General features: G+C 38.0%; 1 protein-coding gene across 5 annotated transcripts in view; it reads left to right on the top strand.

The window, feature by feature from the left end:
* AHI1 (Abelson helper integration site 1) overlaps nt 1–21,924 on the top strand; it is a 212,896-nt gene extending 190,972 nt beyond the window's left edge. For 3 of the 5 annotated variants that reach the window (XM_039242047.1, XM_039242051.1, XM_039242049.1), the window contains 2 exons: nt 13,390–13,492; nt 21,707–21,924. In XM_039242047.1, the coding sequence (XP_039097978.1) occupies nt 13,390–13,492; nt 21,707–21,727 (124 nt within the window). In that variant the 3' untranslated portion in view covers nt 21,728–21,924. The remainder of the gene's footprint in view (nt 1–13,389; nt 13,493–21,706) is intronic. The other 2 variants (XM_039242048.1, XM_039242050.1) reach the window with 2 other exon arrangements.
* Nucleotides 21,925–23,561: the final 1,637 nt, after the last annotated feature.

A 23,561-nucleotide genomic window follows, 5' to 3' on the forward strand; every position in this document is an offset into this window, starting at 1 on the left:
CTGCTAAAGGCTGTCAGGGTAGCTTGACTTCTCCTTTTGAGCAAAGAGTACGTACAAAGCTTCTGAAAATAAATTTTCATCAGAAGTTCAGATATGTCTAAATGCTCAAGTTCATCTGCAGCTTTTGGGCTTTCCCTATACTAGTAATTTCTTAGAAGTAGGGATGAATTAAGATACATTTCTCATGACCTCACAGCTGTAGGCGAGTGGAAGGTATTATAGCCCAGTATGTACAAAGAAGTCATTTCTTTATTTCTTTAATTTACCTAAATGAGTTCCATTGCACCCAAGTAAATGGACAGATGCTAATTTTTTTTTTTTAATTATAGAGAGAGAGCACAAGTTGGGGAGAAGAGCAGAGAGAGTGAATCCTAAGCAGGCTCCGGCATAGAGCCTGATGCAGGGCTTGATCTCACAACCATGAGATTGTGACCTGAGCCAAAATCAAGAGTTGGACATTTAATCGACTGAGCCACCCAGGTGCCCCTGGAGGCTAATTTTGTTTGTTTGTTTGTTTGTTTGCAGCCTTGCCATTCAGTTTGCAACTTATTTAGTTGGTTGACCAGAATATATAAATAAGTCACATAGGACTACCTCTTACCATTTCCACTTGAATTTCTGGTCTTATTTAATCTTTCTTATTTTTATTTTTTTAGAAATGTCTATCACTTCTGTGCAAGTAATTTTTACACATTTTAGTCAAACTGTACTCCCTTCTTAAGGTATCAGGAAAAACTCCAATAGGTTAATTTAACCAAGACATTTTCTTAAAAGTCTGAAACTTACACCTTTTGTAACTCACGCCCCTGTGATGTTATTATCTGCTGCCTGAGAGTCGGTAATTAAGTTTCTATTAATATGGGACAATCCTTAATAAGTAGTGTTCTGTGTTCCCTAGTCATTAACCTGTTTTTACTTGAGTTTGTTGGGGGGGGCGGGGGAGTGTTAAAGAAAGAATGTTTTATTTCATTAACAGCTTTGATCAGAGAATAGTTAATTCAGATAATTAAAGTCCTTTATTTAAGAACACTCAAATGTGAACTGAATGAATGAATGAAATCTCTTCTTAATATCATGAAGCCTTTAAGAGTTAATTCTAAGTGTCCTGTCACTCTTTCACTATATATTTATTCCAGTTTTATAATAATCCTATTCCAGACTCCTTCAATTTCCTTTTCTTTTCATGAGAAGGAAGTAGTTTACCTTTTTTCCTTAAAATACCCTATTGCTTGCAGCCTTTTTTTTTTTTAAGTGCTTGCTTTATCCATTTTTCAGCCTTTTTCTTACCCCCCTCCCACCCTGTGTTGGGAAATCAGACCTAGCATTGTGAAGTATGTGACATCACATATATATATTCTTTATATATTTAATTTTTTTTAATGTTTATTTGTTCTTGAGAGACAGAGGGTGAGCGGGGGAGGGGCAGAGAGAGAGGGAGACCCAGAATCCAAAGCAGGCTCCAGGCTGTGAGCTGCCAGCACAGAGCACGATGCGGGGCTCGAACTCACAAACCTTGAGATCATGACCTGAGCTGGTCAGACACTTAACCTACTAAGGCACCCAGGCGCCCCATTCTTTATATATTTTAAATATGTTCTTCTACAGATACATAATTTGCAGATATTTTCTCCCAGTTTCTGTTTTCTCTTTTCATTCTCTTAACAGTGGCTTTCAAAGAACAAGCTTTATTTTGATGAAGTTTATCAGTTTTTTTCTTTTATGAATCCTACTTTAGTTTTACTAAAGTAGTTTAGCCTTTGCCTAAACTCACAAAAGTTTTCTCCTACATCTTCTTGTGAAAGTTTTATAGCTTCACGTTTTGTATTTAAGTCTATGATCTGTTTTGTGTTAATTTTTATATATGGTATGAGGTTTGGATCAGAGAATTTATTTTGGTTTGATTGCATTTGTGTATTCTAGTTGTTCTGCCCGATTTGTTGAAAAAACAATCCTGACTCATATGAATGGCCTTTTTGCATTTTTGTGAAAATCACTTGTCAGTATCTGTGTGGATTTGTTTCTGGACTCTTGAATTCTGATCCATTGATCTACTTTTCTGTCTTTACTCAGTAACACACTGCCTTAATTACTAGAGACTTATAATAAAACTGGAAGTCTTGGAATGAGGTATTATTGGTCCTCCAACTTTGTCCTTTTTCATTGTTAGTTTAGGTATTCAAGGTCTTTTTTATGTACACATGAATTTTAGAATAAGCTTCTTCTACAGTAGAGCCTACTGGAATTCCAGTTGGCATTGCCTTGATTTTACAGATCAATTTGGGGAGAATTGACAGGTTAACAATACTTAGTAATATGACTCATTAACATATTTTTTCATTTATGTAAGTCTTCTTTAATGTCTCTAAGCACTATTTTTTCAGTGCTTATTATTAAAGTCCTGCACATGTTTGACTCATTTGTCCCTGAATACTTCATATGTTAATGATATTTATAATTGTTTGTTGCTCATTTATCCAAATACTACTACTGACTATTGTATGTTGAACTTGTATTATGCCATCTTACTAAAATGTCTTGAGTTTTAGTAGCTTTTTAGTATATTTTAACTAGATTATCTACATAGACAGTCAAACAAATAAAAACCAGTTTAATTTCTTCCTTTCCATACCAGATGCCTTTTTTTTTTTTTTTTTTTTTTTTTTTTTTTATTTTTTTTTTTTTTTTTTTTTTTTTTTTTTTTTGCCTTATTGCATAGGCTAAACCTCCAGTATGTTACAGCGGTGAATAGAAATGATGAGAGTAGATAGTGTTATCTTCTTCACGATCTTATGGGTAATGAGTGGGAAAGCGTTCAGTCTTTCACCATTAAGTATGATATTATCATGGGTTGTTGGTTTTTTTTTAATAAATGTCCTTTATCAGGTAGATTCCTTCATTTCCCAGTTTGCTGAGAGTTTGTGTCAGTAATGGATGTTGGATTTTTGTCAAATGCTCTTTCTGTATCTATTCAGGTAATCATGATTTTTCTTTATTAATATGTTAATAGGGTAGATTACATTGATTTTCAAATTAAACTAAGGTTTCATTCTTAGGATAAACCCTATTTAGTCATGGTTTGTTATCGTTTTTATAAATTGGTGAACTTGATTTTCTAAAATTTAATTTAGAATTTTTTGCATTCTATTGATGAGAAATATCAGTGTAGTTTTCTGTAATGTTTTAGGCTGGCTTGGTACTAGGGTAAGCTGACTTAATGGAATGAGTTAGAAGAATTCTCAGTTCTTCTATTTTCTGGAAGAGTCTGTGTAGATTTGGTATTTTTTCTTTTGTAATTATCATTTCTTCATTGATACTCTATTTAGTGACATAATTTCCTTTAGTTCCTTGAACATATTTGCAATAATAGATTTCAGGTCTTTGTCTAGAGAGTCCAATGTATAGGCTTCCTAAGGGACAGTTTCTGCTGATTGCTTTTTTCCCTTTGTATGAGCCATACTTTCTTCTTTCTTTGTATGTATGTCTTTCTAATCTTCTGTTGCAAACTGGACATTTTAAACGCTATAATGTGACAACACTAGAAATTGGATTCTTCCCTTCCCTGGGGTGTATTGTTGATGCTACTTAATGTAGTTGTTATTTGTTAAATAACTTCTCTGAACAAATTCTGTAACTCTATATTTATAATGTTTGGCCACTGAAGTCTCTGCTTGGTTAGAGTAGTGATCAGCTAATTGGACAAAGATTTCCTTAAACACCTGGAACCAGTAAGTCTTTCAGTCTTGCTAAGGGGTCCCTTGGGGTATTAAGCACACCTTTGATATTTAGCCAAGCAATTGACAACTCTGTGTTAGCTTTCACTTCCTATTAGCACAGGGCATTAAGATCAGCCAGAAGTGAAGGCATAAAGCCTTCTTAGGTCTGCTGTGCATGCACACAACCGTACACGTGTGAGACCTTCTAGACCCTGAGAACAAAGTCTGAGCTTGGGAAAATTCCTGTGGACATCTTACCTCCCCAGCTATTCCTTTTCAGTTTTTTAGTTAGTCTGTTGTTTGGCTTCTATTATCCATGACTCAGGCAGCCGTGAAGTTAACCTTAATTGTTTTAACAAATGCCTCCCAGGGAGAAGGCAAGCTCTGAGATAGATCAGATACCGACAGCCTCATAAGTGGTATCTTCCAAGGAACGACCAGACAGATCAAGCAAAATAGTTCTTTGGAAATGATGCTTTGAAAGAGCTCCATCCCTGTTCTGCTCCTTCCAGGAGCTACCGGACTGCTGGCTTTCACCATAAATTGCAGGCTATTCTTCAAGATCCCCTCAGAGCTAACAGTGGGGGATGGGACTAGGTCAAGTTAAAATGCCGCAGCATTAACCAAGATTCAACCATTTTTCTTGAATAAACATTCCCCAGTTGCCACAAGCTTTTGACTAATTTCTAGAATTCTGAAAATGCTGATTCTGGCCATTTTTGCCAGTTTTCTCTTAGCTTATTTGGAGAAGAGAATATTCAGAAATCCTTAGCTCCACCATTTTCGTGGGCATTGTCTTATTTCTTCTTCAGATGTTGGGCAAATTGACAGGTAAAGCTGACTGGCCCTGGAATATTCTTTTTTGGAAGATTTGTTAACTATAAATTCAATTTATTTAGTAGAATTAAAGCTATTAAGGTTATTTTTCTTCTTTTGTAAACTTTGATAGTTTGTTCTTTTCAAATAATTTGTCCATTTCACTCAAGTGATTTAACTGATTGACATAATGTTGCTCATACAATACTCCCTCATCTTTTCAGTATTCATAGGATCTGTAGTAGTGTTGCAGCTCCCTAATCCCTGGTGTTGAAGATTTCTTTTTTTTTTATTTCCATCAACCTTGCTAATGGTTTATCAATGTATAGATCTTCTCAAAGAATCAGCTTTTTGTTTCATTGATTTCTCCTTATTGTTTCACTATTTTTTGTGTCACTGATTTACACTCTGGTCTTTATTTGGCTTATTTTACATTTAATTTGTCTTTTTTCTAGATTTTTAAAGTGGAAACTATGGGCATTGATTCAATACCTTTCTTCTCTCCTAATATAAACATTTAGTACAATAAATTTCCCACTAAGCACTGCTTGAATGGCATTCCACAAATTTTGATATGTTGTGGTTTCATTTTCATTTCTCTCAAAAACACTTTTTAATTTTTCTTCGGATTTCTTCTTTGACCTATGGGTTACTTGGAACTGGGTCATTTCATTCCCAATATTTAGAGAATTTCCCAGAGATCTTTCTGTTACTGATTTCTAATCCCATTGTAGTCAGAGAACATATTCTGTATGATCCATATCTTTTTAAATTTACTGAGAATTATTTTGTGATTTTTTTAAAATTTTTAATGTTTATTTTTGTGTGTGAGAGAGAGAGATGGGGAAAGGGCAGAGAGAGAGGGAGACACAGAAATCGAAGCAGGCTCCAGGCTCTGAGCTGTCAGCACAGAGTCCGATGAGGGACTTGAACTCACAAACCACGAGATTATGACCTGAGCCAAAGTCAGACACCCAACCGACTGAATCACCCAGGGGTCCCTACTTTGTGATTCTTAATATGGTCTCTCTTGGTAAAAGTGTTTTGTGCCCTGGAAAAGAATGTGTAGTCAATAGATGCAGAAAAAGTATTTGACAAAATACAGCATGCTTTCTTAATAAAAACCCTGAAGAAAGTCGGGATAGAAAGAACATATCTTGACATCATAAAAGCCATGTATGTAAGTCCAACAACTGAGAGCTTCCCCCTGAGACCAGGAACATGTCAGGGATGCCCACTGTCACTACTGTTGTTTAACATCGTGTTGGAAGTCCTAGCCTCAGCAATCAGATAACAAAATGAAATAAAAGGCATCCATCCATACTGGCAAAGAAAAAGTCAGACTTTTACTTTTCACAGATGACATGATACTCTACATGGAAAATCTGAAAGACTCCATCAGAAAGCTGCTAGAACTGGTACATGAATTCAGCAAAGTCGCAGAATACAAAATCAATGTACAGAAATCGGTTGCATTTCTGTACACCAATAATGAAGCAACAGAAAGAGAAATCAAGAAATTGATCCCATTTACAGTTGCACCAAGAACCATAAAATGCCTAGGAATAAACCTAACCAAAGGTGTAATAGATCTATATACTAAAAACTATATAGAAAACTTATGAAGGAAATTGAAGACTCAAAGAAATGGACCATGGACCATGCTCATGGACCGGAAGAACAAATACTGTTAAAATATCAGTACTACCCAAAGCGATCTACACATTCAGTGCAATCCCAGTCAAAATTGCACCAGCATTCTTCTCAAAGCTAGAACAAACAATCCTGAAATGTGTATGGAACCACAAAAGACCCCAAATAGCGAAAGTAATGTTGAAAAAGAAAGCCAAAGGGGGAGGCATCACAAACCCAGACTTTAGCCTCTACTACAGAGCTGTAGTCATCAAGACAGTATGGTATTGGCACAAAAACAGACATATAGACCAATAAAATAGAGAACCCAGAACTGGACCAAAAAATGTATGGCCAACTCATCTTTGACAAAGCAGGAAAGAGAATCCATTGGAAAACAGATAGTCTCTTTAGCAAATGATGCTGGGAGAACTGGACAGCAACATGCAGAAGAATGAAACTGGATCACTTTCTCATACCATACACAAAAATAAACTCAAAATGGATGAAAAACCAAAATGTAAGACAGGAAACCATCAAAACCCTAGAGGAGAAAACAGGCAACAACCTCTTTGACCTTAGCTGCAGCAATTTCTTAATCAACATGTCTCTGAAGGCAAGGGAAATAAAAGCAAAAATGAACTATTGGGGCCTCATCAAGATAAAAAGCTTCTTCACTGCAAAGGAAACATTCAACCAAACTAAAAGTCAATGGACGGAATGGGAAAAGATATTTGCAAATGACATATCATATAAAGGGTTAGTATCCAAAATCTGTGAAGAACTTAACCAAACTCAACACCTGAAAATCCAGTGAAGCAATGGGCAGAAGACATGAATAGACACTTTTCCAAAGGAGACATCCAGATGGCCAACAGACACATGAAAGGATGCCCAACATCACTCATCATCAGGGAAATACAAATCAAAACCACACTAAGATACCACCTCACACCAGTCAGAGTGGTTAAAATTAACAACTCAGGAAACAACAGATGCTGGCGAGGATGTGGAGAAACGGGCACCCTCCTACACTGTTGGTGGGAATGCAAACTGATACAGCCCCTCTGGAAAACAGTGTGGAAGTTCCTCAAAAAATTAAAAATAGAACTACCCTATGACCCAGCAATAGCACTACTAGGAATTTATCCATAGGATACAGGAGTGCTGATTAATAGGAGTACATGTACCCCAATGTTTATAGCAATGCTTTCAACAATAGCCAAATCTTATGGGAAGAGCCTAAATGTCCATCAAGTGATGAACGGATAAAGAAGATGTGGCTTATATATATAATGGAATACTACTTGCCAATGAGAAAGAATGAAATCCTGCCATTTGCAGCAACATGGATGGAACTGGAGGGTATTATACCAAGTGAAATAAGTCAATCAGAGAAAGACAGATATGATAGTTTTCACTCATATGTGGAACTTGAGAAACTTAACAGGGGGAAGGGAAAGTGAAAAAAATAGTTACAGAGATGGAGGGAGGAAAACCATAAGAGACTCTTTTTTTTTTTTTAGCTATTTTTTTTTTGATAGAGAGATAGAGACTACATGAGCAGGGGAGGGTCAGAGAGAGAGGGACACACAGAATCCAAAGCAGGCTCCGGCTCTGAGCTAGCTGTTAGCACAGAGCCCGATGCGGGGCTCAAACCAGTGAACCATGAGATCATGACCTGAGCTGAAGTTGGATGCTTAACCGACTGAGTCACCCAGGCACCCCAAACCATAAGAGACTCTTAAATAGAGAAAAAACTAAGGGTTCATGGGGGAGGTGGGGGCGAGGAGAAAATGGGTGATGGACATTGAGGGCACTTGTTGGGTTGAGCACTGGGTGTTGTATGTAAGTGATGGATCACAGGAATCTACCCCCAAAACCAAGACTACGCTGTATGTTAGCCAACTTAACAATAAATTACATTTTAAAGAAAAAAAAAAGAAAAAAGAAATGAATGTGTATCTTGCATTTGTATACCTAAAGTGTTCTTTTATAAATAAATTGGATCATGTGGGCTGATAGTGTTGTTTATGTCTGGTGTAGCCTTACTGATTTTCTGTCTACCTGTTCTATTAATTGTTGAGAGTTGGGTATTGACCTCTTCAACTAGTATTGTGGGCCTGTTTTCTAATTCTTGTACCTCTGTTACTTTTTGTGTCATGTATTTTGAAGCTCTGTATTAGGTGCCCATATATTTGGGATTGTTATGTCCTCTTGAGGGATTGACATCCTTTTTATTAAATGATTTTATTTCTGGTCCTATTCTTTGTTGTGAAATCTACTTCAATTAATATTAACAAAGTCACTCCAGCCTTAAATTATTATAATATATATAATAATTTTATACTTTACATACAAAAATGCAAATAGGTCAAAAACTAAAGCATGCTTCTTATAGGCAGCATACAGCTTAGTCCATCCCCTTTTTATCCAATATGACCATTTCTGCCTATTTATTAGGATAATTAGGCAAACATATTTAATATGATTATTAATATGGAGGAGTTTTAGTCTCTTGTACTGCTTTTTGTTTTCTGTTTATCTCAATTCTTTTCTCACTTTTCAACTTTTTCTGCCTTCTTTTTAATTATGTTTTATCTATTTTATCTTTCTTCGTTAGCTTATTATCCATAATGCTGTGTTTTGCTCTTTTAGTGATTTTTTTTAGAGTTTAGAGCTTTAAGATGGTGTATTTCCATTTCTTCCTTCCTGACCTTCATGCTTCTGTAGTCACACATTTTATATATATTAGTTATAACCCCCTCACTATGTTGTTATTTTTGTGAATGTCATCTTTTGAAGAGATTGAATAAGAAAACCTTAATATTTGCCCATTTCGTTTTCATTTCTAAGTATTTTTTCATTCCTTTGTGTAGATCCATATATTCACCTGTTACCATTTTCTTTTACACCTGGAGGACTCCCTTCCTCCTGCCTTCAGCATCTCTTGTAATGTTGGTTAGCTAAAAATGAATGCCTTTACTTTTCACATGTCTGAAAAGGACTAGTTCATCTTTGTTTTTGAAAGCAATTTCCATTTGGCATACAATTCTGTGTTGAAAATTTTGTACTTTTTTTCTGGTACTTTAAAAATACTGCTTCATTGCCTTCTTGCCTGGCAGTTTTTCCCAACAAGTAATAGACTCCTGCTTCCCTGTGTTCCTCATGCATAGCACGTTTTCCCCCACTTTGGCTACTTGTGAGATTTCTTTTTATCACTGGTTTTGAGCAATGTGATTATGATGTGCCTTATAATTTTCTTTATGTTTCTTGTGCTGGGGGTTTGTTATATCTTTAGGTTTATGGTTTCATCAAATTTGGAACATTTGGGCCATTTTTTCATCTGAGTTTTGTTTTTGTTGTTTCCTGCATCTGTTTCTCTCCTCTTTGAGGATTCCAATTACACATATATTAGGCCGCATGAAGGTATCCCACACTCCCTGATGCTTTTTTTTTTAATTCTCTTTTTTTCTTCAGTGTATTTCATCTTTTCTATTGCTGTGGCTTCTATTTAATTTCTGTTAATAGTTTCTGTTGCTGCGTCTTCAAGTTATATGATCTTTTCCCTGACCTTAATCATCTGACCTTAATCTGACCTTAATCCCTTCCAGTATATTTCTCACCTCAGGCCTTTTGGTTTTTATCTCTAGTTCACTGTGGGTCTTATAGATATCTCCCATGTGTCTACTTAACCTTTTGAGCAAGTGGAATATAGTTATAATAACTGTTTTAATGTTTTTTCTAACATTGTTTAATGATAATTCTAACATCTGGGTCAGTTCTAAGCCAGTTTCACGATTTTTATCGTCATAATGGGCTGTATTTTTCTATTTCTTTGCCCACCCCCCAATAAACTTTTATCGGATGCCACACATTGAAATCTCTACCTTTTGGTTACTAGATATTTCTATATTTCTATAAATATTCTTAAGGTCTGTTCTAGAATGCAGTTATGGTACTTCAGAACAGTTTGATCTTCTCAGATCTTGCTTTTAAGATTTGCTAGGGGGGACCAGAGCCATTCATTATTCCTCACTATGGACACAAATCCCTCTGGGTACTCTACGCAGGCCCTCTGAGTCGTGAGGTCCTCAGCCTGGCTGGTAGGCACAAGCCCTGTTCTGGCCTCAGGAAATTTCCTCCAATGCATGCGTTCACCAGGACTTGTGAATACTTGAAGGGAACCCTTGGCAGATGTTCACGTTCTCTCACTGTGAAGCTTTCTCCTCTCTGGCACTCTGTGAACTCTGGCCATCTTCATCTCCGCAGACCCTCAGCTGTCAGGAAGTCCACCAGGACTCGTGCAGGCCTCATCTCCCTGTGCTGTGGCCTGGAAACTCTCCAGGCGGTGAGCTGGGTGACCGTAGGGCTCATCTCATTTATTCTCCATCTCTTGGGTATCATGTCCTTTGTTGCCAGTGATTCATTGTCTTGAAAAATGTTGTTTCACATATTTTATCCAGTTTATTGTGGAGTTTGTTTTTTGGTGGTGGTGGTTTTAGGCAAACAGTATATCTGGTCCCTGTCACCCCATCGTGACTGCAAGCATAAGTCCAGACGTTGTATGCATTTTCAAGGTAATTTTCTGTTAGATTGTATATACACTGTAAGAGAGTAAAGGTGGAGAGAATCACAAGTCTGATTTTCCCAAAAGTCAAAGATGTAAGAAAGCATGTAAGTCCTAAAGACCATATCAAGACAAGGTGAACAAAAAGAGAAGGACCTAGAAGTTAGGGCATCGGGAGCTAAAGTATGAAAGTGTCTGAGGTACCTAAGCCAGCAGGTACTCTGTGGCCAGAGCAGAGGTCAAAAACTAGGGCCTGCCAGCAAGATGCAGTCCTGGTATCTGTGGTTGGAGCTACTGTGTATGTGCACATGTGTGTAATTTTCAGTTGCCCAAATACAAAAAAAAGAAAAAATTCACATAAATAAATGCAGACTTTGGACTCCTCTTGAAATTTATCTGAAATTTTGGACCACAGTTCCACAGTCTTCCATGGCATCCAGCGCTGGAGCTGAGGCAGCGGATGGCCTCTCCTGCGTGGTTCATCCACTCTCCAGTTCACCAGGTTATTATTACCCCTAGCTTGCTTCTCTCATTCACCACATTACCCACCCCAGTCTCCACAGACACCTGACTTTCTACTTTAATGCCCGAGAATAGATTCCCTGGAGAGAGATTGTAAAAATTATCGTAGCATATTTTTTTAGAGCTCAGCCTTTCCTTTCTCTCATCACTCTCCTCCCTTCTAAATATACTTTTTTCTCCATCTTTTTAATTTCTGACCTTCTTGTCAGCCATCTATTTTATTCACCCTTATATCTCTACACCATCTTCTCTAGCTGTCATAACAGCACCACAGGCTGGGTTGCTTAAGCAACAGCATTTTTTTCTTTCACAGTTCTGGAGGCTGAAAGTTCAAATCCAAGGTTGCAGCAGGGTTGATTTTTGGTGAAGCCTCTCTTCCCAGCTTGCGGGTGGCCACCTTCTTGCTGTGTCCTTACATGGCCTTTCCTCTGTGCGAGTGTGGAGAGAAAGAGCTCTGTGGTGTCTCTTCCTCTTGTAATGAAGGCCGCCAATTCTGTTCTGTAGATTAGAGCCTCACCCTAATTCCCTTATTTAACCTTAATTAACTTCCTTATAGGCCCTTGCTTCTATTTTGGAATCAGGACTTCAGCATGTGAATTTTGTTTTAATTTTTTAAGTTTTTAATGTTTATTTTTATATTTGACACAGAGCTTGAGTGGGGAAGGGGCAAGGAGAAAGGGAAACACAGAATCTGAAGCAGGCTCCAGGCTCCGAGCTGTCAGCGTAGAGCCCAATGTGGGGCTCAAACTCATGAACTGTGATGTCATGATCTGAGCCGAAATTGGACTCTTAACCGACTAAGCCACCCAGGCACCCCTTCAGCCTGTGATTTTGAGAGAACATTGTTTAGTTCATAGTAATCTGTATTCAATCCTATGTATTTACTTGATTCTGAAATTCTTGCATCTGTATCGAACTCTTCTACCATTCCCAGACATACTAGAAAGGAGACACTGTCTTCCACTTTTTAAATTTCCCTTTTTTCATTGATTTTATAGTTTCTTTTCTCCTAACATTATTTACAGTACTATGCACTTATTCACAAAGTATTTGTTTTATATTTTACTCTTACTGTTGAGCCATTTGGAAAGCTGAATTCCACATCCCACAGGTCAGACTATCACAGCTTTTTTTGTAGTGTAGTTGAGAGGCAATGCTTCATTAGTTTCCGGTGTACAACATAGTGATTAAGTAAGTCTTTTCATTATACTGTGCTCACCACAAGGGTAGCTACCATCTCTTACCACGCAACGCTATTATAGTCTCATTGACTATATTCTCTGTTCTGTACCCTTTATTCCTATGATTGTTCATTCCATAACTGAAAACCTAGATCTCCCACTCCCCTTCACCCATTTTGCTCATCCCCCCACTCCCATCTACTCTGGCAACCATCAGTTCTCTGTATTTATAGGTCTGATTCAGCCTTTTGGTGTTTATTGGCTTGTTTTGTTTTATATTCCACACGTAAAATCATATGGTATCTGTCTTTGTCTGACTTAATTAGCATAATACTCTTTAGGTCCATCCATGTTTCACAAATGAAAAGATCTTGTTCCTTTTTATGGCTGAATAATGTTCCATTGTATAGATATACCACATCTTCTTTATCCATTCATCTGTCAGTGGACACCTGGGTGGCTTCAGTATCTTGGCTATTGTAAATAATGCTGCAGTCAACACAGAGGTAAGTATCTCTTCAAATTAGTGTTTTCGCTCTCTTGGGTAAACACCCAGTAGAGGAATTCCTGGATCATATCACACCTTTCTTATGCATAAATTTCCTTCACTCCTTTTTGTCATTAAGGAATCTCCAGTTATTTTTACACATATACACACGGTTTTTATTTCCATCTAATTTGATAAAAAGTTTTCTGGATTTTCCTGGGCATCTAATATTTTTCTGAGAGAAGTAAAATTTATTTTATTCTGTCCCTTTATTGTCATAGAGAAGGACCCCAAGCAGTTAAGATTCATGTCTCTACATTATTTTGAGCAACCCCCTGTGTTTTTCTCTCATATCCATCCATCAATCTCCCCTCTGTTCCCACTACTCCTGCCCTAAATCAGAGCCTCATGTGGGCTATTGCAGCAGTCTTCTTACAGGCTTCTATTTCTCATCTTTCCTTCCTGTAGTTCTGAAGTGGGCAAAGAGCAGAGCCGTGAGGACCGAGAACACATAATGGATATGCAGGGAAAGAAGAATGAGCAAACCAGTCAAAAAGTCACCCTAATAGAGGTAAGAGGCAAACCAGGAGAAAGTTAGCATAGAGTCAGGGAAAGACTGAGGGAAGGTCAACCATGACAAATGCCAAATAAGTCATGGAGATGAAAAGTACAGCTTAGGGAATATAGTTGATAATATTGTGATACCATTTTTGGTAACGGGAGGCGGGTGACTACACTCATCGTGATCACTGAATAATGTATAGCATTGTTGAATCCATGTGTTGTACACCTGAAACTCACATAATATTGTATGTTAATTGTACAGGAATTAAAAATAAATAAACAATGACAGATGCCAAAGTGAGGAGAAGGAAAATAAGGACTGAAAAGTGCCCTTTTGGGATCTGCTGTCCGGAGGCCATTTATGACCTCCAAGAAGATCATTTTGATGAGAGTCCTTGAAGCATGAATCAGATGGTCCCCAGTGCAGAGGGAAAAGATAATCAGAATAGACTTTTTCCAGGAAGCTATACTTCAAATGAAAGAGAAGGCTGGGCAATAACCAGTGGAAAACACTGGATTTAGAGATCTTCGTAGAGAGGAGAATGAAGAAAAGAGTTACCAACTGAAAGGAAAGACCCCAGGAGAGGAGCCATTCAAGATAAAGGAGAGGTGAATAATCCCTGGAGACCAGAGGAAATAGATTAGAATTTGAAACAAGGAGGGGTCACTTTTCTACTAAGACAGGCTAGTGAGACAAATGTGTTAAATGTGTTTCCTTGCGGGGGATGGAATGTAGGAAGGGCAGGAAGACCTTTCTGAAGAAGGGACCTATGTTTTCTCCATTAGACACTGGTGAAGTTTATCTGCTAAAAGTGAAATGTGTCCACTTTTGTGAAATTGTCACTTGGGGGAACCAGATTCAAAGTTTTCATAAGTATTTTTAGACTTTAATTATAAAAAAATTAAATCTCCGTATACCAAAAGCATATAGATGAATAGTTATATAATCTTGGGTTAAGAAATGACTTTTGGGGGCACCTGGGTGGCTCAGTCAGTTGAGCTTCCGACTGCTGCTCAGGTCATGATCTCATGGTTCATGGGTTTGAGCCTCACATTGCGCTTTGTGCTGACAGCTTGGAGCCTGGAGCCTGCTATCGCCCTTTCTCTCTGCCCCTCCCCCAACTCATGTTCTGTCTCTCTATCCTTCAAAATTAAACATTAAATTTTTTTAAATGACTTTTTATCATTGATAACAGAATCGGAAAACATTTTAAAACAAATTTTAATAGTAAGAATTTCAAAATGATTTACAGCAAAATCTAAAAACATATAATAACCCAGGATGAGGAAGGACTTCACAAGATATGTGACAGATAAAGAATGAATACCTTTCACATATTTTTTAAAATTCTTAAAAATCAACAAAGGAAAGAAAAATTGGCAAAGGGCATTCAAAAGACATTCTTAAAGAAAACGAATTTATGAAAAGTGTCTACCTTCCAGTGATCAGATAACAAAAATTAATAAATGATACAGTCTTTTTCCCCCTCATAAAAGGCAACAAGTTTCAAACTTATAAAACCGATTGGGGGACTGAGTTTCCTCCTACACTGCTGGTAATTGCATAATACCAATCCATTCTTTGTGGGGGATAGCTTGGTGATCCTATTTTCTTTTTAAATTTTCAAACTGTTCTTGTCCTTTGATCCGACAGTTTTAGTTCTAGGAACTATTTTCCTATTTCTGAGAAAATATTCAAGTATACATGGGCAGATTAAAGGCTGTCCCTTCAAGCAATGTTTTAAAAATAGGAAGAAAAAATTGAATTTCTATGAATATAGAGCTGATTAAATTAAAAACAATTTGTATAAGGGAATACCATGTGACATTTTTTGTTACATTATAGAAGTATGTTCATAGACATGGAAATATGTTTATGATAAATGTTTAAGTAAAAGAAAGGTGATTATAAAGTAGTTTGTATACAACATACTCAATTGACTCTTGAACAGCGCAGGGGTTTGGAGTACCAATCCCTGCTTTATGCAGTTGAAAAGCCATGTGTAACTTTGGTTCTCCCAAACAATAACAGCCTACTGTTGACCAGAATACTGATAACATAGTCAATTAACACATATTTTGTATGTTACATGTATTATGTAGTGTTCTCTTACAATAAAGTAAGCTGGAGAAACAAAAACATTACTAGGAAAATCATACAGAACAGAAAATACGTTTATATTATTTACCAATATGATCAATTTATATTGTCAGTTTACAAGATGGATTGTCTGTCCATACCCACATTATTATTGTCTTATATGATATAAAACACTGCCAGTGTTGTAGATATTACTAATACTGACATCAAAATGGAAAGATAATGTGAAAATTCATATTCATTTGAAGGTGTAACTATTCCTGCATTGATAACAGAGACGCAGCAGATTGCTTTACGGGAGCCTAGTGTAATCATTGTAATTGCTTCACAGTCTCCTGGCCTCTGTAACGAAGGAATTGTTATGGCATACAGTATTATATTTCTATTCATAATACCAATTGGAAGCACTGTTACTTTTTTTTCAAAACAGCTCGTGTGATGAAAGGCTGATAAGCAGTTTTGCTAGGGGAGAGAGAGGCATAGTGTACTGTAATGTAATTCTTTGAAAGCAGAGTTTTAGAAAGGAAGAAAACTAACACATTATTAATTTTATTACATTACACATAACTCCCTACATAAAGATAGTCTGTCCACTTCCATACAAGTGTTGCATTTAATGTTCTACACAGTGAATACTTAGGTGATGTTGATGATGATGATGATGATGACGACGACGACAACGACAGTTAATTAGATTTTTGCACAAACTATACACACCCATACACATAAGTTTCTTGGGGTGCCTGGGTGGCTCAGTCGGTTAAGCATCTGACTTCAGCTTCAGGTCATGATCACGGTTCATGGGTTCGAGCCCCTCATCGGGCTCTGTGCTGACAGCTCAGAGCCTGGAGCCTGCTTCAGATTCTGTGTCTCCCTCTCTCTCTGACCCTCCCCTGCTCATGCTGTCTCTCTCTCTCTCTCTCTCTCAAAAATAAATAAACATTAAAAAAAAAGTTTGTTGGCTGTACGGCATGATTATCTACTAATTAAATGGAAGTGGACCATCATGAAGGCCTTCATCCTTGTCATCTTCAGTAGAATAGGCTGAGGAGAAGGGGGGCAGAAGGTCTTGCTGTCTCAGGGCAGGCAAGGGTAGAAAAGGAGGCGGGAGAGGCAGGCACATTCAGTGTAACTTTACAGAAATGCATTTTAATCTCTGACTTTTTTGTTCTTTCATTTCTCTATAATTCTTTCTGTATGGTACCAACCCTTTATTCCACCATTTGCTTTAGTGTCATTGCCCACATCATAGAAGGGTCCCAGTTGTACAAGAAGTCAAAGCCATCTTGGATATTCAGAACCCTTCTGTTGGACGGGCTACTGTCTCATGTCAGTTTTGTTTTCTGGAACTGCTTCTTCTACATCTTCCTCATCATCTGGCACTGGTTTGGAAGCCTTCATCTCTGTCTGTTCATTCCTCTGGTGTGGTGTCTATTAATTCTTGAATTGCTCTAAGATCTATATCTTGCCCTCCCAATTCTCTTGTCTTATCTACAGTCTCTTTCATGATTCCCTTGATTGGCTCTGCATAAACCCCATTAAGTCTTGCGCAACATCTGGGTACAGTTTTCCCCAGCACGAATCTGTTGTTTTGGGCCTGATGGCTCTCACAGCTTTTTCTGTAACAATGATGGCGTCTTCGGTGGTGTCATCCTTCCAGATTTTCATGATATTCTCTCTGTCGGGGTTCTCTTCCATAGCATGGACAGTCCTTCCCGTATCATGTGTGTCATGGGGCCTAAAGGTTCCTATGACCCCCTTGACCTAGAGGCTCAATTAGAGATGTCCTTGGAAGCAGGTAGACCACTTCAGAGCCTTCAGTGTTGAACCCATGGGGTTCTGGGTGGCCAGGGCCATTGTCCAGTGTCAAAAGAACTTTAAAAGGCCGTCCCTTACTGGCAAGGTACTTTCTGACTTCAGGGACAGAGCATCCATGGAACCAGTCCAAGAAAAGGGTCGTCGTTTGTCAGGCCTTCATGTTGTACAATCAGAGGACTGGCAGTTAGTCTTTACCTTTTTCCTAAAAGGCTTTGTGGTCAGCAGCTCTATAAATAAGGGTAGTCCTAATCATAAACCCACTGCATTTACATAAAACAATAGAATTAGCATACCCCTTCCTGCCATACTTAAATCCTGGTGCTTGCTTCTCTTCCTTACGAATGGTCCTTTGTGGCATTCATTTCCAGAATAGAGCACTTTCGTCTGCATTAAAAATCTGTTCAAACAGATATCCTTGCTTCTCAGTGATTTTATTACTAGGGTCTGGGAACTCATCAGCTGACTCTTGGTGTGCAGAATTGCTTCTGCTGTTATTTCGACTTTTTAAAGCCAAATCTTTTTCTAAAATTATCAAACCATCCTTTGCCAGCATTAAATTCTCCAACTTTGGATCCTTCACCTTCCTTTTGCTTTAAAGTATCATATGATGACTTTCATTTTCTTAAAGCATTAGAGTCTATAAGTAAGTCTTTCTCCTATATCAGTCCTACACACAGAAAAGTGACATTTTTCAATATAAGATAAAAAGATGCTTTGCAGGGGTGCCTGGGTGGCTCAGTCAGTTAAGCATCCAACTTGGCTCAGGTCATGATCTTGTGCTCATGAGTTTGAGACCCATGTCAGGCTCTGTGTTGACAGCTCAGAGCCTGGAGCCTGCTTCAGATTCTGTCTCTTTCTCTCTCTGCTCCTCCCCTGCTTGCACTCTTTATCTCAAAAATAAATAAACATTAAAAAAAAAAGATAATTTGCAAAATGCACAAGGTTTTCATGCCAGCTGGTGTAGCTGTAATCATCAGCGTCATGAATTTCCTTTTCCTTTTTTTAAAGATTTTTTTTTAATTCTATTTATTTTGAGACAGAGTGCACGCATACATGAGTGAGCCAGGAGAGAGAATGCCAAGCAGGCTCTGTGCAGTCAGAGCCCAACAGGGGGCGCAATCTCACAAACTGAGATCTTGACCTGAGTGGAAATCAAGAGTCAAACGCTTAACCAACAGAGACACCCAGGAGTCCCTTCTTTTTCTTTTTCACAATGGTCCTTATACTGCATTCATTTACCTTGAAAACTGGTGGACAACCACAGCTTCAGACCTCAGTCTATGGTACATATCAAGCAATTCAGGTTTTTCTGGTAATGTCATGACTTTGCTCTGCTTCTTGGGATCACTTCCAGCGTCACTGGTGACACATTGTCTGGATCCCATGGTGTTATTCAAGATTTACAGCTTTGCACCAAACACAGTGAAAAGCACACAAGAACTGTGAGACATCACTTTTTACTAAAAAACACAATTTACTGGAGAGATGAGATGCTCAGGCATATATATTTCTGTATATCCTATGTGATAAAAGAGATTAGTATCTAGATATATTTTATACATTTATGACATACCTTTTTCTTAATTTTTTTTCAATATTTCTAGGCGACAAGGTCTGCAGGTATTTTCAAATTGTCACAAACCTCTGAAAACTTTTCCAGCATATTCATCGAAAAAATCTTGGGTCTAAGTGGACTCATGCCGTGCAAACCTGTGTTATTCAATAGACAGCTACATAATCAAATACTGAACAATATACATTTTAAAAAGTCAGTAGTTATTTCTGAGTAGTGGTATTGTGATTTTTTTTCTCTCATTTACACCTTGTGTATTTACTAATTTTTCTGCTCAACATATATTGGTATCTACTACTGAGTTGTTTCTTTTAAAATGAAAGTGATTTTAGGAATTTTCTAATATAGCCCATTCTACATCTAAAGAAACCAGAGCTTCAGAGTCACAGTTGTCAAGTTGCCTGAACTAGGACTTGATCTTCTGGCTCCAAGTTTGGGGCTGTTTGTTACACAGTGCTCCGTTAACTCTGGTTAGATGGCAAGCGCTTGCAGACAGGCTCTCCTGTGCCCGCCTCTGTTCTCTCCAGTACTTAACCTGGTGTCTAGCCAAGTAGTAAGCCTTCAGGGAGTCTTTACTGGATTGAACTTCTTGCACAGTAGGGCCCAATATTTTTATGCGTCTTATTTTTCATACGTGACATACATACAAACATTAATCCAGTTTCATATCCATTTTCAGAATCTTGTTATGCAGATTTTTCTTTCTTCATCTGATCTGCATTGATCGAAGAAGGCCCTCAGTTTGTTATTCTGTTGCTGTGTTGGCTTAGGGGCTACATTTTGAGGAGACACCTCAGAGAAAGACCACATTTGGATTCGCTGTGGGGTCTTTCGGTTGGCTGACATCTCTTCCCTCAGCACGTCTCCATCCACAGCCACAGCTAATCACTCACACGCCTCTCCTGCTCCAGTCGTCGAGGTGTGCACTGCATGTTTCTGCTTCGCGGGTATTCTGTCCCTTTCCTCCCTCTCATGAGCGGTCTCTGCCATTCTGTGTCCACGGCTCCTTCCTCTTCTTAGTCTGGTTCACTTCCCGTAGAGATGTTATCTACACGGCCTGCTTCAGCTTGTTCTAGTTACATTTCTCTGGAGGGTTCCCTCTCTGGAGGGTCCTCTGGCTTCTGTGTTGACTTCTCACAGTGTAGTCTCCACCTGATGAATGTCACTTGTCCTACATCCTCTGCACGTGCAGGATGCAGCCCACTCACTTCCAGCTGCTCTTCTCTCCCTTCCCTTTTCTGTTTTTCTTCTTTGTTTTTGTTACCACTTTTATAAACTCCTCCTCTGACTCTGTTTTGCCTTGTTGTTCTTCTAAGATCCTTTTACCTTCCTCACGGCCCCTTGCAGATGTTTGTAGGGTTTCTCAGGCCCTTGGTGCCCAGCATCCATTTGAGCCTTTAGTGCTTTCTTTCCCATTTTTATCGGATCCTACTTTGGAACACGTTTTGTGTGCTTTCCATGTATACACACAGGGACAGAAATGAATGACACCCCTTTCTGGCCCCAAGTGAGACTGTACCTTGGCACAACAACCCTGTGCCCTTTTAGACTCTACTTCCTTTGCTTTTGTGATCCTCACTTGAGACATTTTTGGACTTGTGCATATAACACCACCTTATCTGTGCTGGCTCTATTCAATAGATTTAAAGTCCGGAAACACGGACTGACAAAGGAGTTTTTTCCCCCTCGTGCATAAATGTCTTTCATCAAAAAAAGAGATCAAAAAAGATAGTTTAACTATTTATTTAAGATTGAGCCTGTCCCTAAAAGCCCAGATGTCATCTCCTGTGCTACCAGGGAAGGACCTTAGGAAATGGTTAGCCTGCCCTTTCATGCAACGATGCCTGAGCCTCTACTTTCCCAGGAGTGCTTGGTAGAACTGACCACCACCATAGCCAGATTGTCGCCATTCTTAGGTGGCATTTGCCTTAGGTGGCTTGATTGCCGAGCAATCAAGCATGAAGCCCTTTCTGTTCAGAGAAGGACAGCAACGTTTTTATCTGCTTCCAGATACTCACCAGTGGCATAGGAATAGTCGCAGTAAAGTGTGTCAGGTTCAACACGACAGCTTATCTTCCCCCTTAGTTTTTGTATACTTCCTATATGGTCTCTCAGAAGCTCCTTGTTTCAACCATGTATTGGTTCTTGATTTTTATTAGTGACATAATTTGATTTATTTAAGAGTGGCATCTAGATATATAATTAACCATCACTACCTTTGTTAAAAATGACCCACACTATTTTTTGGTTTTATTCAAAAACAGTGTAAAAGTTAACCTACTTGTGAAAATAGACACAGTCCTTGACTAAATGAAGAAATGCTATTTAATAAGTTGGCCTATATCCTTTCCATTTACTAACATTGGAACAGCATCCATGACATTTTTTTCCCCAGTGAATGAAGAACTTTCTGAATTCTGATTGCCTGCTCTTCATTTCTGGACGTTACCCAGGTTTGGAGTGCTCAGTGTCTGTAATTGAGAAGTGTGTTTCTTGTTTGCTTGTCAGTGTTCGAGCAGCCCTTACATGACCGCTAACGGTGCCAGGAGTGTTAACAGTGTGTTCAAGAAGCACACTAGGAGTGTGTGTGTGTGTGTGTGTGTGTGTGTGTGTGTGTGTGTTACACAGTGTGTATTATCCATGTTGTTGCCAGGGCACACTGAGATTCGGTGGCGGCCAAAAGACATTGTTTAAGTTCATTTAGTACTTTTTGTGTACTTTTCTCCTAGAAAAGAATTGAAGAAGAATGATGAGACAACGAAATACACAGAAATGAAATGACAAATTAAACCAAACAGAATTTCTCTTCAGAGTGAAGAACTTCCAGATACTAAGGAAGGAAGGAGGGACCCGCTACTTTTTGTCCTTATGAAAGAATCTAGAAAAATCAGAAGTGAGGTCTGAGTAGAAAAATAAATGTGGCCTTTTGACCTTCATTATTTTTAAACCATTGTAATTGTTGTTGATCAAAGCATTGGTCCTGGTATGTATTAGTTATTGCATCAGAATTACATTCCCACTATTGGAAAACCAATAAAGGAAAAACATAATTGCTACTCAGCCAACATGACGGGTAAGTGTTTGCACTGTTAGGATGTCCATTAAGCAGTCATTTAATATTCTTATATCTGTATTGTGATTATATGTGTGATGTTATGTTCAGAATATGAAGTATATACTTTTGAAATTTAACTTTATTTAAGAGAGAATAGCTTCAGAATATTGTGTATTCAAAATGGTCCCAGTAAGAAAGACATTAAAAGAGAACAAAGTTGTTTGTTTTGAATGAGTCATGTATGTAACTTGATACATACAAACTAAAGATGGCTTTTGGCGACCTTGGCAGCAGTGTTTCAAATTACTTTTTAAAACGAGCATTTCATATTTAAGCATATAGGTAATTTGTAGACTTAACATTGTTTAATATTTATTTTAGTCTTAACATTTGTTCTTATATTATTACATTGCATTATTTATTTCCTGAGTTCCAAAACAACGGTGTCATTACCATGTGACTATGTATTTTAAAGTGAGATATTATATTAGAAAAGTTCATTTCTTTGTTTTGTTTCTTGATTCTTCTCCTTTCTCAACTATGTGATTATAAGTCTGTCAATAAATATTTGATCCCACAAAGGTCAAAACTAATATAATGCCAGAAAATTTATTTACCAAATCAGACCATTGATTCCATTAAAATAAGAAGTGAGAAAAACAGTGTTGAGCATCGAGGTGTAAAATTTGCCCAGATGTATACCCGATATAAAATATCTTCTAGTTAAAATATGTGTGGCTCTTATCCCTGCACATGTCGTTGAGGCGTGAAAATTGGTAAACAACCCCCTGCTGTGTAGAACTTAATAGGGGGGAGCATTTTTGAAGGTGGGGAGTGGCACCGATGACCGCCAAATTCCCTCAGCGATCAGCACAGAAGTCTCTTCTGGTGGCACAGAGCCCCCAGTGTCCCAGGTGGACACATCTGTGACTCCACATACAGCTCCGGCCCAGGCAGCTAGGGTCCCCCTTGTAGAAGCTAGTCTTTTCTGTCTTGTGAATGCACTTGATAATTAAAAAATAAAAATACTCATCTCTCTGCAATTTCAGCGCATAGTTTTGAGATGCTTACTGATTCTCTGATTTTAGTTTTAATCACAAAGAATTTCAACAAGTTGCAGAAAGATTTTAAATCAAGACAAATGAAATGTGTCAAGGAAGCTAAACATCTGCCGAGATCTCATATGAAAAATAAAGGGTTATTTTTATAACTCAACTACTGAAGACAAAAATAACAACTGAGGCAAAACCAGGAAAAGTTGGTTTTACTCAAAGCCCCGTCCTTCTCTTTTTTGTCCTATTGACAAATAAGACTCCAGTTATGTCCACAAATAGATTAATAAAACATCTTTACTGTGCCCTCAGACATGAGATGGGGTGGGGGTGATCATAAAAGTGCCCTCCAAATAGAAGTCCAAATTATAGTCAAGTAGAGGAATCAGACACAAGAATCTATTTGAAGATTCTGATACTGCACGCTTTCTTAGTAACAAACTGGTTTTCTTTGTTTATCTTCATTCTGAAATCATT

The sequence above is a fragment of the Hyaena hyaena genome, unplaced genomic scaffold (assembly GCF_003009895.1).
Source record: "Hyaena hyaena isolate Hyena2069 unplaced genomic scaffold, ASM300989v1 scaffold_204, whole genome shotgun sequence".
NCBI lineage: Eukaryota > Metazoa > Chordata > Mammalia > Carnivora > Hyaenidae > Hyaena > Hyaena hyaena.